This window comes from Oncorhynchus mykiss, chromosome 5 (genome assembly GCF_013265735.2).
Source record: "Oncorhynchus mykiss isolate Arlee chromosome 5, USDA_OmykA_1.1, whole genome shotgun sequence".
NCBI classification, from domain to species: Eukaryota; Metazoa; Chordata; class Actinopteri; order Salmoniformes; family Salmonidae; genus Oncorhynchus; species Oncorhynchus mykiss.
In genome coordinates, this window is record NC_048569.1 from 39,309,891 (window position 1) to 39,327,580 (window position 17,690).

The 17,690-nt window shown below is 42.9% G+C and overlaps 2 protein-coding genes across 5 annotated transcripts in view; both read left to right on the forward strand.

Moving 5' to 3' along the window:
• Positions 1-7,837, forward strand: part of LOC110523777 (ran-binding protein 3-like) — a 19,786-nt gene extending 11,949 nt beyond the window's left edge. For 2 of the 4 annotated variants that reach the window (XM_021602788.2, XM_036977470.1), the window contains exons 2-14: positions 528-586; positions 698-728; positions 854-919; positions 1,251-1,313; positions 2,445-2,510; positions 2,668-2,765; positions 3,589-3,686; positions 3,881-4,043; positions 4,172-4,241; positions 4,416-4,537; positions 4,633-4,753; positions 4,875-5,228; positions 7,538-7,837. In XM_021602788.2, the coding sequence (XP_021458463.2) occupies positions 528-586; positions 698-728; positions 854-919; positions 1,251-1,313; positions 2,445-2,510; positions 2,668-2,765; positions 3,589-3,686; positions 3,881-4,043; positions 4,172-4,241; positions 4,416-4,537; positions 4,633-4,753; positions 4,875-5,228; positions 7,538-7,584 (1,358 nt within the window). In that variant the 3' untranslated portion in view covers positions 7,585-7,837. Of the gene's footprint in view, positions 1-527; positions 587-697; positions 729-853; positions 920-1,250; positions 1,314-2,444; positions 2,511-2,667; positions 2,766-3,588; positions 3,687-3,880; positions 4,044-4,171; positions 4,242-4,415; positions 4,538-4,632; positions 4,754-4,837; positions 5,229-7,537 lie in introns of all 4 variants that reach the window. The other 2 variants (XM_021602789.2, XM_036977469.1) reach the window with 2 other exon arrangements.
• A 5,913-nt stretch (positions 7,838-13,750) lies between these two features.
• Positions 13,751-17,293, forward strand: LOC110523778. Its single transcript, XM_021602791.2, has 2 exons — positions 13,751-14,757; positions 15,233-17,293. The coding sequence occupies exon 2, from the start codon at positions 15,395-15,397 to the stop codon at positions 16,046-16,048; it is 654 nt and encodes a 217-aa protein (XP_021458466.2). The 5' UTR covers positions 13,751-14,757; positions 15,233-15,394; the 3' UTR covers positions 16,049-17,293.
• The last annotated feature ends 397 nt before the right edge of the window (positions 17,294-17,690 follow it).

The following is a 17,690-nucleotide window of genomic DNA, read 5'->3' on the forward strand; positions in this document are numbered from 1 at the left end:
AGTGTGTACTGACAGCTCACAGATTCAGACCCATTTCCCTAGTTATGTCTTTGTGGTTTCAGTGGCAAAATTAAGAAAAGTGTTTTCCTATTTGAATTTAAGTTAATGCTTTAAGCTCAGGTAGGGATTAGCTAAGATTCATGCATGAATAATGTAATAGAAATATTATTATATTTCTCCAGCACTACCTCAACAACATCAACGTATGTGAAAATGGCACGTTTCAATGTTTCCTAGTCAAAAACGATAAGAGTAAGATACGTTTTTCCAATGGCATCTTCTGTTATGCATCATGTGATTTTAACTAATTAGTAGGCAATTAGTAGGCAATGCCTAGTCATATTTGGTTGAAATCACATGATGCACACCAGATGATGCCATTGGAAAAACATACAGGAAAAACAAATATTCCGCTATCTTTTTTACTAAAAAACATTTTAAAAAGTCCCTTTAAGTACTGATTCAGTCATATCAAACTGCAACAAGGAGAATTCCCTCTAACTGTGCTATTATTCGTCTTTTTACAGAAAAAACTGTGCTTGCCCCACCAATGTTCATCTTTCAAAAGAAAACCCCATCCATGAAGGTAAACGTTATATCCTAATAATTGGTAGGCCTACAATGTTGACAGGATGCAATTGCATGGTGAGGAACAAATCACGTAATGAAAGAGTAATCATAATCATTTTGTTTACAGAGAAGCGCAGAGAGATGGGAGGAGGGCTCAGGTAAGCATCATAACTTGCCGCTGCTGCGTGTCATAACAATCAACCATTTTGATAGATGATTTCTTTGTTACTTTCTATTGCATGGACAGTCGTGCTTCTGCATCTTTTTCTTGTTCTCCAAATAGTTATGGGAATCAGTCCAAACAAACGAGTCAGATCGCTCACCTACCCTAACAACAGAAACAGGAAAGGTGAGTTTCCACTGTCCAGTACACACACACATAAGTACTGGTGCATAACACCAGACATAATGCCTTTTCCTCCATGTTATTTTTGTTCCTTTGGTAAAGGAGATGTATCTGTAAGATCTCTATTAAAATTGCACCTTTATACTGTGTACAAGGTATTATGAAACATATGGTTTACATAATTAACTTTTTCTAATGATGAAGGACCCTGTATTGTGGTGGGATTGGTAGGCGGCGTTGTCAATCATTGACTAGAATGATTGGCCTGTGATTGGCAGTGTGGTAATCCAACCAATCAAGGTCTTATATGCATTTCACTCTGTATCTCGGACAGGCTCCTGTGACGGCAGTAGACGAGTGCGATCAAGTTCTCTCTCTTTTCCCCCGCGTCCTCCAGGTAAACAAAACTCCCCCTCCTACACATTTGCGATCTCGCTTCTCTATCATCTCTCTAATGGGCCCTACACACTTAACGCAAACTACGAAAGCGCTGCGACGGAGCGTTGTGTTTTCACACATAGTTCTACGTACTTTTGTGTGGCTTACATTTTGGAACGGACCGTGTACGACGCTATGTCGCTCTGTTTGCGAGATTTGTGTCCCCTAGGGCAGGGATTCCCCTTCTAGCATTGGGGAATATGGGCACAAGCACGGTTCATGACACAAACTGTTCTCACCCCTCTTGTTGGAGGGGAGAATTATGCAGGTTTAAAGCTTATTTGATGAAATTCTACACATTCTGTCATGGGGTGCAAAGAACATTTTGCAGTTTTAAAGCACATTTTCTTTCAATTCCAAACATTTTGCCATGTCTAATGTGTATTCATGTGATACGAGTGACAAATTACATCAATATCTATGGGCAAAAAAATAAATGTTAGCTGACAGCTAGTTGATCTGACCATTTCTAACAAGTTATAAATAGCTCTTTAAATTATGCAATGACTAACATGAGGAGGAATTGATGATGCGCTACCCAATTTCAGTTGGGAAACCACTGCCCTAGGGCATACATTCCCAACGCAAATAAGTGGCAACTGAGTCAGGCTGCTTAATTCCTTGACTCACCTGGAGATGATTGTAGCCTTAATAAAACTGGGATCTTAATGGGATAAAATATCTCCCCATCTATTAAATGAACCGAAGCAGTGCATCATGGTCAAACTCTTAAAATATTTTCTGTTTATGTTCAGTGCCAGTATTCCCTGTAGGTCCATACATTCCATTCACACCATCCCTGTCAGGGCCTCAGATTCCCAGCAGCCACTTCACAGCAGCCCCTGGTATCTCTTTCCCTTAATCCGTTTCAGTTTCACTCTGTCACTGCAGCCCTCACCTGCTCATCACAAATCACCACCATGACCCACTAGTGCCCATGTGGAAACCTCACTGCTCAGTGTTGGCAATGTATGTTGTCATGTGCCAAATCTGGCGGTCATTTTGACATAAATCTGGGTCACATTTTAACTTTAACCATATGATATACTGTGTGTGTGTGAACTCTTCTGATGGATATTCTCTCTCTTAGTCTCAAGATCAAATGTCTTCATGCCCTCAAATCTCTGCAGCCAGACCAACATTTCCCAAAACAAAGGTTAGTTTGTATTGTCTGGTGTTATGTTTATCTTTAAGGGGGATGAACAAAAAGACCTCCAATTCCCTGAACGACTCGTATTTAATCCATATCTGATCGTAAGGCTGACTTTAAAGGACATCGTTCCCTCTCACACACTCCATCTCTTTCTTTGTAGTGTCACCTCTGAACAGGGTCAGAAGGTCATTACTTCAGCCTGCACGTCTCCTCGCCCCTCAGCCCAGGAACAACATCTCACAGCCACACCTATCTGAGGTATTCCACAACTCTTCACCTACCCCCGTCACGCGTCAGTAACGCCCCGTGCTTCTCTCTCTTGACACGTGTCGCACACCCTGGTGTTAGGCTCATGGCTTTGTCCTCCTGAGCTGGCACCTGTGAACACTGGCGTACCGGACACTCCCGCAGCCCTGCAATTTGCAAGGTTTGAATTTCCAACTTGATTTACTGAACAAGTAATTACGGTATTGCCAACAGTCTAAAAATGGGAGCATTTCAGCACCGTGTATAGCTTCGTGAAATGTTTAGCTTAACATGAGAGAATGACAACCAAATAGGCCGAACTCCGACCTTGCAGGGGGGTCCTGAGAAACTGCGTTATGTCGGTCGGTGCCTGTGAACATGCAGGTGTTGCCCTACAAGGCCTGACAGAGTGACTCAAGAACATTCTCAGGTAAAAAAATAAGAGTGAAAACTCACTCAGGCCTCAAGTATTTAAATAGTAAAACACTTGTTCCCCTCAGTTGTGGTTGCATCACTGCCTGAGGGACCAACATGTTTTTCTCAGAGAAACGTATTCACGCACTGCCTGAGAGTGGGAGGATGCAGGTTTATAAACCCGAACTCCAAAACCGGTTTGAATCAGCATCAGAATGCTTACCACACTGAGACTGAATAGCTTCCTTTCTACACCCAAACCTGCCACATTAACACACAATTATATAATATGTTTTGGCTGCAATTTATTTTAGATTTACATAAAGGTTGAGTTCTTTGACTCAAGTGGCCATTACTGTAATTTATCAGAAATACAGCAAGACTGTAAAATAAAAGGTTTGCGTTGTATTTTGTCCCACAGGTCAGCCATGACCTTTCAGACGATTGCTGCAGCGTCACAACTGACCACTCCTCCACTGTGAGTGTATTACATCCGAAGACGTTCCCTCAAGTTCACAGGTATGCAGGGCACCTGGTTTAATATAATATTAGTGATGTTTCACTGAAGTGATTTTATAAATATATTTATGGCAGGGTTTAGTTACTTAAATCAGGGTAGTTAGTGTTAACTTCCAGGCCAGACCCAGGACTGGACAGCCTTGCTTTAATCCAGTGACCCTGACGGTGGTGTTGGGTTTTGTTTCCTCTGTCAGAGCTACGTGGTGTCAGAGACACAGTTTAGTTCCCAGCAATGATTCTGAACCTGCTGACCTCTCTGCTGACCTCTGGTTCACCCTCTACAGATTGAAGGCAGACACTATTACCTCAGACAGGGTCCAGTTTGTATTTGGGGAAAACATGGGCGCGAGAGTTTTGGTGAGTTCAGGAAACTTTTGAGCACCAATGACATACTTATAAAGTAGCAAGTTTGCATATGACTATAAAACATAACTGTGTTACAAAATACATTGGATTTACAGAAATACTCTCTCGCCCTCATATAGAGACCACAGAAATTGCCCAGCAGTGAACATTCTGATTGCAGCTCCTCCACCTTTGAGACAAGGCATAAAGGTAAATCATTAGGGGCGTCATTGGATTTGCATGGGTACACATCTCCAGTCCTGGTCCATCAGACTACGCCCTACAGGACTAGAGTTGTGCACCTCGGTTCTAATAGCAATTGACTGCCTCTTAGTGTATGCCTTTCAGAACTGCAGCTGAAGTGCTGTCTGTGGTTGTTGATAGGTGCTGTGTGGAGCAGCCTGAGGGAGTCTGCTGCAGCTTACACAGAGTCCTGTGGGAGGCAGCGTGTGCTCAGGCGGGTTCAGCTGTTCACTGGGGAGGAGAAGGAGAGCAATGTGGTCCAGGTGAGGTCCATGTTAAGTTGAAATAGGGAATGTTCAATATGCCTATTGCTAGAGCAGTGATAGTGATGTACCTTTTTTAAATACCTTTCTTTTAGCTAACCTGCAGACTGTTTGTTCTGGAAAATGGAACTCAGGCATGGAATGAGCGAGGGAGAGGAGTCCTGCGACTCAATGATCTAATGGCAGGGACCAAAGGAGGGCTGCAGTCCAGGATAGGTGAGTTTACCATGAAGAAGACTACTATTCCACTCTCTCTGACCAACATCCGCACGTCTTTCTGTAATTCTCTCTCATCCTCAGTACATCTTTCACACCTGCCTCCCTCCGATCAAAACAGTGATGAGGCACCAGGGCAGTCTGAAAGTCATCCTCAACACTAAGCTCTGGCCCCACACACACCTGCGTCGCCCCGCACGTCGGAACCTCCAGGTGACGGCCACCGACGTGGAGACCCAGGCCATCCGGGTGTTCCTCATCCAGGCCAGCGCCAGGGACGTGGCTCGCCTCTACGTAGCCATCCACCATCGGCTGGTAGCCCTACGGGCCAGTGCTGCTGGGCTGGAGGCAGGGGCTGCAGGGGGCAGGACCAGGGAGGGACACTGCAACAGTGAGAATGAGGAAGAGGAGGAGCAGGATGAGCAGAGACAACGGCAAGAACGAGAAGGGCTGCTAGTGACACGATTGCGACCTGGTAAGAGTGAATAGCAACAGGGATAAGGATTTATCATACAGTTATGAGATTATTATGCTCTTTCACCGACTCACGTATATGGCTGACTAAATCCAATATTTAGCTCATTGTTTTTCCTGTGTAAAGAAACGTGGGTTTGGAAATTGTTTAAGGGAAAAACCCGTCCTCCAGTGCATGTCTGGTGGGTAGTCACATGTCTCTAATCCCCAGTCCATGTTCCAGAGGGAGGGAGCTGTTAGCAGGTGCTAGTCTCTCACAGACGCCACATAAAAGAGTATCATGGTGGATTACATTCCTGAAAGTCCCAGGCCTAAAAATATTAGCTTTTTTTGTTTGTTTTAACCTTAGTGAAAAAGAGAAGAGAGCACAAGAGAAGAGAACGAAGTCTTGATGTTTGTTATTCCTCGCAACAACTTCTCCTTCTTCAGCCTCTTTAAACTTGCATGTCCACAAGACACCTAAAGATTAAGCTAAGATTAACCCCATATAACCTACCCCTGCATAAATCACATTCCAGTGATGGGCAACCTATGTCCTCTGAAGCCACAACATACAGTGCCTTGCGAAAGTATTCGGCCCCCTTGAACTTTGCGACCTTTTGCCACATTTCAGGCTTCAAACATAAAGATATAAAACTATTTTTTTGTGAAGAATCAACAACAAGTGGGACACAATCATGAAGTGGAACGACATTTATTGGATATTTCAAACTTTTTTTAACAAATCAAAAACTGAAAAATTGGGCGTGCAAAATTATTCAGCCCCCTTAAGTTAATACTTTGTAGCGCCACCTTTTGCTGCGATTACAGCTGTAAGTCGCTTGGGGTATGTCTATCAGTTTTGCACATCGAGAGACTGACATTTTTTCCCATTCCTCCTTGCAAAACAGCTCGAGCTCAGTGAGGTTGGATGGAGAGCATTTGTGAACAGCAGTTTTCAGTTCTTTCCACAGATTCTCGATTAGATTCAGGTCTGGACTTTGACTTGGCCATTCTAACACCTGGATATGTTTATTTTTGAACCATTCCATTGTAGATTTTGCTTTATGTTTTGGATCATTGTCTTGTTGGAAGACAAATCTCCGTCCCAGTCTCAGGTCTTTTGCAGACTCCATCAGGTTTTCTTCCAGAATGGTCCTGTATTTGGCTCCATCCATCTTCCCATCAATTTTAACCATCTTCCCTGTCCCTGCTGAAGAAAAGCAGGCCCAAACCATGATGCTGCCACCACCATGTTTGACAGTGGGGATGGTGTGAGCTGTGTTGCTTTTACGCCAAACATAACGTTTTGCATTGTTGCCAAATAGTTCAATTTTGGTTTCATCTGACCAGAGCACCTTCTTCCACATGTTTGGTGTGTCTCCCAGGTGGCTTGTGGCAAACTTTAAACAACACTTTTTATGGATATCTTTAAGAAATGGCTTTCTTCTTGCCACTCTTCCATAAAGGCCAGATTTGTGCAATATACGACTGATTGTTGTCCTATGGACAGAGTCTCCCACCTCAGCTGTAGATCTCTGCAGTTCATCCAGAGTGATCATGGGCCTCTTGGCTGCATCTCTGATCAGTCTTCTCCTTGTATGAGCTGAAAGTTTAGAGGGATAGCCAGGTCTTGGTAGATTTGCAGTGGTCTGATACTCCTTCCATTTCAATATTATCGCTTGCACAGTGCTCCTTGGGATGTTTAAAGCTTGGGAAATCTTTTTGTATCCAAATCCGGCTTTAAACTTCTTCACAACAGTATCTCGGACCTGCCTGGTGTGTTCCTTGTTCTTCATGATGCTCTCTGCGCTTTTAACGGACCTCTGAGACTATCACAGTGCAGGTGCATTTATACGGAGACTTGATTACACACAGGTGGATTGTATTTATCATCATTAGTCATTTAGGTCAACATTGGATCATTCAGAGATCCTCACTGAACTTCTGGAGAGAGTTTGCTGCACTGAAAGTAAAGGGGCTGAATAATTTTGCACGCCCAATTTTTCAGTTTGATTTTTTAAAAAAGTTTGAAATATCCAATAAATGTCGTTCCACTTCATGATTGTGTCCCACTTGTTGTTGATTCTTCACAAAAAAAATACAGTTTTATATCTTTATGTTTGAAGCCTGAAATGTGGCAAAAGGTCGCAAAGTTCAAGGGGGCCGAATACTTTCGCAAGGCACTGTATGTCCTGTCAATGTAAAAACTCAGACCTGCAAGGCATAAATTAATCTTGAACCATTTACCTGAGAAAACAGAGCTACGGTATTAAAATCAGAGTTTATTTCACTTACACACCTCTCATAATCTGTCTCTCTCCTTTGCAGTGGTTTGTGATTGGATACACAGTAAACCCAGTTTGGAATCTTGGTGACATGACATTATACTGACCTGGACCATGCAACAGTTTGTGGTGTCATCACATCTGAACAGAACTTTTAACCATCATGGAACAAAACATCAAGAGACCACTTTCAAAAATACATACTAGCATTTACTGAGCTACCATGACTACCCTTTGCCAAAAGAACATACATTACCAAAAGTATGTGGACACCTGCTTGTCGAACAGCTGATTCCAAAATCATGGGCATTGATATGGAGTTGGTTCCCCCCCCCCCCCCCCCCCCCCTTTGCTGCTGTAACAACCTCCACTCTTCTGGGAAGGCTTTCCATCAGATGTTGGAACATTGCTGCAAGGACTGGCTTCCATTCAGCCACGAGCATTAGTGAGATCCGGCACTGATGTTGGCCGATTACGCCTGGCTCGCAGTCGGTGTTCCAATTCTTCCCAAAGGTGTTAGATGGGGTTGAGGTCAGGGTTCTATGCAGGCCAGTCAAGTTCTTCGACACCGATCTTGGCAAACCATTCTGTATAGCCCTCGCTTTGTGCATGGGGTCATCAGCATGCTGAAACAGGGAAGGGCCTTCCCCAAACTGTTGCCACAAAGTTGGAAACACAGAATCGTCTAGAATGTCATTGTATGCTGTAGCGTTAAAATGTCCCTTGACTGGAACTAAGGGTCCTAGCCTGAACCATGAAAAACAGCCCCAGACCAATATTACTCCTCCGCCAAACTTTACAGTTGGCACTATGCGTTCGTGCAGGTAGCGTTCTCCTGGCATCCGCCAAACCTAGATTTGTCCGTCGGACCACCAGATGGTGAAGCGTGATTCATCACTCCAGGGAACGCGTTTCCACTGCAGAGTCCAATGGCGGCGAGCTTTACACCACTCCAGCCGACGCTTGGCATTGCGCAGGGTGATCTTAGGCTTGTGTGCGGCTGCTCGGCCATGGAAACCCATTTCATGAAGCTCCTGACGAACAGTTATTTTGCTGACATTGCTTCCAGAGGCAGTTTGGAACTCACTAGTGAGTGTTGCAACCGAGGACAGAATTTTTGCTGAGGCGTTGTTGCTCCTAGACCAGGGTTCCCCAATTGGCGGCCCACGTACGGTGGTTTTATATGGCCCTCCGAGTTTCTGAGCCAATTTTTTTTACAAAAAATATACACTTTAAATTCATTGTTGGACATAAGACTAAAAACACCAAGATATCAGCTCCAATTTATCTTAATTTTGGAGAATCTGTTCTAGTATTCCAACGCATAATATAGAAATGTGATTGTATACCAAGGTAAGCAAGGTTTGAAATTGTTTTAGTCAAATTATATCTGTGAGATTCTTGCGGTCAATTTGCAGTCTACAATTGATCTTTAATCATGACCTGGTCCTCCGACCATCTGCTGAGGTAAAATAAATAAATTGGCCCGCAGCTGAATCTAGTTGATGATCCCTGTCCTATACATTTCCACTTCACAATAACAGCACTTACAGTTGAACGGGGCAGCTCTAGCAGGGCAGACATTTGATGAACTGACTTGTTGGAAAGGTGGCATCCTATGACAGTGCCACGTTGAAAGTCACTGAAATCTTCAGTAAGGCTGCCAATGTTTGTCTATGGAGATTGCATGGCGGTGTGCCTTTTTATATACCTGTCAGCAACGGGTGTGGCTGAAATGGCAGAATACACTAATTTGAAGAGGTATCCACATACTTTTGTATATAAAGTGTACCTTTGTGTTGACAACTATATTGCTGTACTTAGTTGTGTACTTTACCAAATTGTGGCAGTGTGCAATGAGAGGTTATACTGCGACATTTATTATGCATTTATATTGAATAAGTGCTATTTGTGGCCGAGGCACCCACATTACTTACTGGAAACCTATTTGGAATGTTTCCAAAATATTTTGTTATTCTATATTTTGGGGGGAAAAAGTTAACAATTTTTAGATCTTTCACTACAAATATATTAGAATGTCTTTACTTAGTGCCTTCAGAAGGTATTCAGACCCCTTGACTTTTTACACATTTAGTTAGGTTACAGCCTTATTCTAAAGTTGATTAAATAGTTTCCCCCCTCAATCTATACACAATAACAAAGCAAAAATGGGTATTAAGAAATGTTGGCGTAAGTATATGGATGAGCAGCATAGGCAAGGTGCAATAGATGGATAAGGTACAGTATATACATGAGATGAGTAATGTGAATGTTAACATTATTAAAGTGGCATTTATTAAAGTGGCCAGTGATGAGTCTCTTTGTAGGCAGCAGCCTCTGAGTTAGTGAGGCCTTGAGATAGAATCTGTTTTTCAGTCACTCGGTCCTAGCTTAGATGCACCATGTACTGACCTCGCCTTCTGGATGGTAGCGGGGGGAACAGGCAGTGGCTCGGGTGGTTTTTGTCCTTGATGATCGTTTTGGCCTTCCTGTGACATCAGGTGCTGTAGGTATCTTGGAGGGCAGGTAGTTTGCCCCCGGTGATGCGTTGTGCAGACCGCACCACCCTCTGGAGAGCCTTGCGGTTAAGGGTGGTGCAGTTGCCGTACCTTTACGGACAATTATTTTGCCCTCATGGCTTGGTTTTTGCTCTGACATACACTGTAAACTGTGGGACATTATGCAGACAGGTGTGTGCCTTTCCAAATCATGTCCAATTGATTTTACCACAGGTGGACTCTAATCAAGTTGTAGAAACATCTCAAGGATGATCAATGGAAACAGGATGCACCTGAGCTCAATTTTGAGTCTCAAAGCAAAGGGTCTGAATACTTAAAAAAATAAATAAGTCCAAACATTGCTAAAAAAAAATGTTTTCGCTTTGGCATTATGGGTTTTGTGTGTAGATTTGAGGAAAACGTTTTATTTAATCAATTTTAGAACAAGGCTGTAACTTAACAAAATTTGGAAAGAGTGAAGGGGTTTGAATACTTTCCAAATGCACTGTATGTTATATTTATCTGCTTCTGGTAATATCACCATGTTATGTGAACAGTTGATTGTGAATGATAAACTCAAAAGTTTTCATAATTTTCGTAATTTTTAATGGTTGTTGTGGGTGGTGCTGAGCTGATTTTACTAAGAGTCCTAGAGCCTAGTAGACCTGCTTTCATCTATGCAGTGTTTTCAGTGAAGGAAAGATGACAAAGGTAGGCCACTTTGTACAATGTGTGCCAAATGAATAGCCTCTCTACTGCTGTTTTTCCTTCACGAACACTAATACATGTAAGTACTGGTGAGGTATGAATTAGTGTGTCTAAAAAAAAAAAATAAAAAATAAAAAATTAAATGCCATAAAATGAGTAATATAAATTGTATAATGTATCAGTTTCACTATGCTACATACAATTCAAGATAATTGAATAGATTTTCAGTGTCCCAATACCATGGCATCAGGCTTATGAACTGATATACAAAACAACAATTGATGCATCAATTCTTTTTTTTTCAATTTAAAACCTCCTAAGGCTTTTTTTTTTTTTTTTTTTTTTACATTTGTAGGAGAATATAACACATTAGATCTGGTAAAAGATAATACAAAGTAAAAAAACAAGAGTTTTTTGCAAATTCTTTGAAATGCAAGAGAAAGGCCATAATGTATTCCAGCCCAGGTGCAATTTAGGTTCTGGCCACTAGATGGCATAATTGTGTGTGCACAGTTTACACGGATCCAATGAAGCATTGCACTTCTGTTCAAAATGTTGTATCAAGACTGCCCAAATGTGCCTAATTTGTTTAATAACTTCATGTTCAAAACTGTGCACTCTCCTCAAACAATAGCATGGTATTCTTTCACTGTAATAGCTACTGTAAATTGGACAGTGCAGTTAGATTAACAATAATTTATTAGGAAATGTTCTTGTTACTTACAACCTCAGGCTAATGTGATTAGCATATGTTAGCTCAACCGTCCCGCAGGGGACCCACTGATCCTATTACATACAACTGTCGCTTCAAAAATAATGCTCAGTATATGGGAGGTATTTTTCAACAGTCAGCCCGGTACAGACTCTGCAACAGAATCAATAGAGCATCTATTTTGGTGCTGTCCACCGGTGGCTTGTTTTTGGAGTCAGGTCCAGGAATGGTTGTTATGCCATAATATCAGGGTGCGGTTGGACCTGCAAACTGATTTGAAGGACCACAGTCAGTCAATAGGTAATATTGTCGTGCCCTTGGGTTAAATGTGTATTTATGGGGCAATTTCGGCAGAAATGTTGCAGAAGGGGAGGTTCAAGTCCCTAGTGAGACCCCTTGGGAAAGATGGATTGATCTGTGGCTGTCTGAAGGGTGGAATTGATGATTTTTGGGACAACTATATACGCAAATGTACAGTATAAATGTTTGAGGTCCTGCAATCAGGGGTGATGTTTTGTAGTTTGGTTTCATGCAATGAGCGGCTGATCCTTGTAGTTATGGGTGCGCTTGCTTCCATGAGGCTTGATTCTTCACGCCCATGGAAAATCCCTCCCTCTATATTATCAAATGTGCTATTAGTGTGATCACCTGTTGCCCAACTGATGAAGCATAGTGGGTATAAAATGTACAGAGGCTCATAGTCGCTGGAAGTAGGGGTGCTGCAACACCCTCTGAAAAATCTGAATAAAATAAATAAATAGAAATCTTCTCAAAAGTGAACTGGGCCTTTACTAATCCTGTATTAGCGGACCAATATAGCCATTTGTAGCACAGGTTAAAAAAAATATTTGCTTTTAAAATACACTGCTCAAAAAAATAAAGGGAACACTTAAACAACAATGTAACTCCAAGTCAATCACACTTCTGTGAAATCAAACTGTCCACTTAGGAAGCAACACTGATTGACAAATTTCCCATGCTGTTGTGCAAATGGAATAGACAACAGGTGGAAATTATAGGCAATTAGCAAGACACCCCCAATAAAGGAGTGGTTCTGCAGGTGGTGACCCAAGACAACTTCTCAGTTCCTATGCTTCCTGGCTGATATTTTGGTCACTTTTGAATGCTGGCGGTGCTTTCACTCTAGTGGTAGCATGAGACGGAGTCTACAACCCACACAAGTGGCTCAGGTAGTGCAGCTCATCCAGGATGACACATAAATGCGAGCTGTGGCAAGAAGGTTTGCTGTGTCTGTCAGCGTAGTGTCCAGAGCATGGAGGCGCTACCAGGAGACAGGCCAGTACATCAGGAGACGTGGAGGAGACCATAGGAGGGCAACAACCCAGCAGCAGGACCGCTACCTCCGCCTTTGTGCAAGGAGGAGCAGGAGGAGCACTGCCAGAGCCCTGCAAAATGACCTCCAGCAGGCCACAAATGTGCATGTGTCTGCTCAAAGTGTCAGAAACAGACTCCATGAGGGTGGTATGAGGGCCCGACGTCCACAGGTGGGGGTTGTGCTTACAGCCCAACACCGTGCAGGACGTTTGGCATTTGCCAGAGAACACCAAGATTGGCAAATTCGCCACTGGCGCCCTGTGCTCTTCACAGATGAAAGCAGGTTCACACTGAGCACGTGACAGAGTCTGGAGACGCCGTGGAGAACGTTCTGCTGCCTGCAACATCCTCCAGCATGACCGGTTTGGCGGTGGGTCAGTCATGGTGTGGGGTGGCATTTCTTTGGGGGGCCGCACAGCCCTCCATGTGCTCACCAGAGGTAGCCTGACTGCCATTAAGTACCGAGATGAGATCCTCAGACCCCTTGTGAAACCATATGCTGGTGCGGTTGGCCCTAGGTTCCTCCTAATGCAAGACAATGCCAGACCTCATGTGGCTGGAGTGTGTCAGCAGTTCCTGCAAGAGGAAGGCATTGAGGCTATGGACTGGCCCGCCCGTTCCCCAGACCTGAATCCAATTGAGCACATCTGGGACATCATGTCTCGCTCCATCCACCAACGCCACGTTGCACCACAGACTGTCCAGGAGTTGGCGGATGCTTTAGTCCAGGTCTGGGAGGAGATCCCTCAGGAGACCATCCGCCACCTCATCAGGAGCATGCCCAGGCGTTGTAGGGAGGTCATACAGGCACGTGGATGCCACACACACTACTGAGCCTCATTTTGACTTGTTTTAAGGACATTACATCAAAGTTGGATCAGCCTGTAGTGTGGTTTTCCACTTTAATTTTGAGTGTGACTCCAAATCCAGACCTCCATAAATTTGATTTCCATTGATAATTTTTGTGTGATTTTGTTGTCAGCACATTAAACTATGTAAAGAAAAAAGTATTTCATGAGAATATTTCATTCATTCAGATCTAGGATGTGTTATTTTAGTGTTCCCTTTATTTTTTTGAGCAGTGTACAAAACTGCTTTCAAAAGTGTTTTCCCACAATTGCATCAAGAATTGTTGTGCATTGACAAGTTCCCCTCCTATGGCTCTCGCAACATAAATGTGCCTCGAGAGTAATATTTATCTCGCATAGAGCATACAACAAGCCGACTAGGTAAATAGGTCAACTATGAGGTTGTCTAATTTTGTTTTAATAACAACATTACATGGCAAAAATAGAAGCATTGGAAAGTTACATCCTGAGTGATAAAGTATAGGCTTACCACCATTTTGGGATTTTTCTGACAATTTAGGATGTTGCACACCCTTGGCTGAATGCATGTGTACCATCCTAAGGTGTCTAAAAATGAGTGACGTTACATTTGCATTTTCAAACCGTGTGTTGCAAACTGCTTTCAAACACCAACCTCAACTGTATCAGTAAGTACGGTGTCCAGTAAATATTTTGTACATATAGTTTCACCTGACCGGTAGATTAGGGAACATTCAGGGACATGAGGAGAAGGATGCGACTGCAGCCTGCAATTCGGGGCGTTCCTTCATGTAGGAATTCCTGCATCTGCAGGAACCCCTCTTTATACTTCTATTGGTCCATCTTTAGGCTGACTCCAGTACATTGGCAGTATGCAGGGACGCTCCACTACAGTAGGTGGCAGTAATTTATGTTGGATGCCAACCACTGATAAACCCCACAAAAGAAGAGGAGACGTGTGACAACAGTAGCTAGCTGTTCTCCCGCAGTTCTGTTAACGGTGAGCGCAGGTGTTCGGCAGGCGGGAGGGAAGGACACTGTCCAAACTCAGATAATACTTTTATTTCCCTTTTGACCCACATTAAAAAGTGTAACACAAATATGAAGATGTCGTGCTTGAGAGGGACAGTTCATGCAGGAACCAATGGGTTGCGCAGGGTGCGGGGCATTCCAGCAGATGCAGGTATTCCACATGCAGTAATTGCGGCCTGCAGTTGCGCACTATTGGACATGAGGGTATGAGGTTGAAGGCACACTATTTTCAAAATTGTTTTATGTGAAACCACACTTTCTACACTTTTGTTCAAATAATTGTTTTAGTATAGTGTAAGCTTCTGCCTTAAGCATACTAAATAAATAATGCCATAGATTCTGTTTTGGAAAAATAGTGAACGTGGCAAAAAAGGGAAGCATAATGTAAGCTGAACCACAGAGTTTTGATGAAAACAATGGAGAAAAAATGTCTGATATTTCACATGCTGCTATTTATTGCTGACCAGCAGATGTCACCGATAATGAAACTGAGTAATTAACCGTTTTTTGGCACAATTTGGTTAAAGCTCTGAAGCCTTCAGAAAGTCTCTGTTTCCCATCACTACTGAAAATGGTGATGGTGGATGTTTTATTAAGACAGTACACATTTCCCCCTTTTTTTTCAGCGGCTAGCCATTAAAGCTAGTTACGGAGGACAATGATGCCCTTGCAGCCTGAATGGAGGATGCTTTATGTACGAGCCGGTCCACATGGAACACGAGTGTATTACCGGGAATGCACAGACAATAGTGCAGCTCCAGAACCCACTATCGGCTGCCTAGGCTAACATGTGCTCAGCCCCCACCTTCACTCCCTATTCACCCATGACTGCGTGTCCACGCACGTCTCCGACTCGATCATCAAGTTTTTTGGAGACTACAGTTACCAACAACAACAAGAAAGCCTACAGGGAGGAGGTGAGAGTGTGGTGCCAGGAAAATAACCTCTCCCACAATGTCAACAAAACGAAGGAGCTGATCGTGGACTACAGGAGACCGAGAAAGCACAGCCCCATCCAAATCGACGGGGTTGCAGAGGAGAGGGTCAAAAGCGTCAAGTTCCTCGGCTTGCACGTCCCTGACGACCTGAAATGGTCCCTTCACACAGACCGTGTGGTGAAGGAGGCACAACAGCACCTCTTCAACCTCTGGACCCTCACAAACTTCTACAGATGCACCATTGACAGCATGCTGGCAGGCTGTATCACCTCCTGGTACGACAATTGCACTGTCCGCAGCCGCAGGGCTCTCCAGAGGGTGCTGTGGTCTTCCCAACGCATCACCAGGGGCCTGCCCTTCAGGACAGCTACAGCACCCGGTGTCACAGAAAGGCCAAGAAGATCATCAAGGCCCTCAGCCACCCGAGCCAGGGCCTGTTATCCCCGCTACCATCTAAAAGGCAGAGCCAGTATAAGTGCATCAAAGCTCGGACCGAGTGACTGATTTAACAGCTTCTATCTCCAGGCCATCAGCCTGTTAAACAGTCACCACTAGCTGGCCTCCGCCCAGTACCCTGCCCTGAACCTTAGAGTCAGGCCGTGTCAGAGGAAGACCCTAAAAATTGTCAAAGACTCTAGCCACCCAAGTCATAGACTGTTCTCTCTGCTACCGCATGGCAAGCGATACCGATGCCCCAAGTCTGGAACTAACAGGACCCTGAACAGCTTCTAACCCCAAGCCATAAGACTGCTAAATAGTTTGTCAGGGTAGCTATTTGGTTAACTAATTAACTATCTGCATTGACCCTCATTGCACTAACTTTTTTTGACTCATTACATACGCTGCTGCTACTGTTAATTATGCTTAGTCACTTTATTCCGTAGTTTTTGAATCGGTACTGGTACCCCGTGTATATAGCCAAGTTATCGGCGAGGCAGGTAGCCTAATGGTAAAAGCGTTGGACTAGTAACCGAAAGGTTGCAAGATCGAATCCCGGAGCTGACAAGGTAAAAATCTGTTGTTCTGCCCCTGAACAACGTAATTAACCCACTGTTCCCCGGTAGGCCGTCATTGGAAATAAGAATTTGTTCTTAACTGACTTGCCTAGTTAAATAAAGGTATATATTTTTTTCTATCATTGTGTACGTGTTATTACTTTTTAAAATTATTTCTCTATTTTCTCTCAGCATTGTTGGGAACAGCCCATAGGTAAACATTTCACTGTTAGTCTACACCTGCTGTTTACGAAGCATGTGATGAATAAAATTGTATTTGCTGCCCTATGTACATATCGTCATTGAACACTGGTCACTTTAATAATGTTTACATTGGATTAGTGATAAGGTTCCTTCTATTAAAGATTGGCATAAGATACTATTTGAATGGGTGCCTCTGGAATATCTGACATGTACATTGCATTCTAAAAGAGACCAGTTCTACAAAGTATGGGAACCTTATCTAAATTACCTAGAACCTGAGGTATCAGCTATTATGCTGCAAGGATTCTCGTAGAATGACGGGCATGTATGTATTTCAGAACTACACTGTACGTTCCATGTGTGGAACCTAACCTCTTGGTTTAAACTGAGCTTTTTTGTTTAATTTCTGTTTGTAAGTTTGTTTAAAATGTATGTATTGAGAGACGCAATGATGGTGATGGGGTGAGAGAAGCTTTCTGTGTGCTTTGTCTCTGTTGTTGTATCTCTTAATATGGGTGAAAATTGTAAAATTCCAATAAAAATACTGTTATAAGAATAATGATAAGATAATAAGATAATAAGATAATTTTACCCACTTTATATGTATATACTGTATTCTAGTCATGGCTCATCCTATAAGTACTGCTGTACTAACCATTTCTATTCATATATTGTCCATACACACCATTTTATATATATATATATATATATATATATATATATATATATATATATATATATATATATATCTGTATATATATATATATATATACTGTATATTTATTTATATATATATACTGTATATTTATATTCTGGACTTGAGCTCAGGCCTAGTTCGCACTAGGCTAATTCAGGAGACAGATTGGAGTTTTTATGCCCTGATATCAGGAGCTGGCGGGAAAAAGTTTAATTAAACAATCCAGAGACTGAAACTAATGAATCAGATG

Excerpts from the sequence above, each read along its gene's own strand:
- LOC110523778 (XM_021602791.2), top strand. The coding sequence starts at position 15,395 with ATGTGCTCAGCCCCCACCTTCACTCCCTATTCACCCATGACTGCGTGT.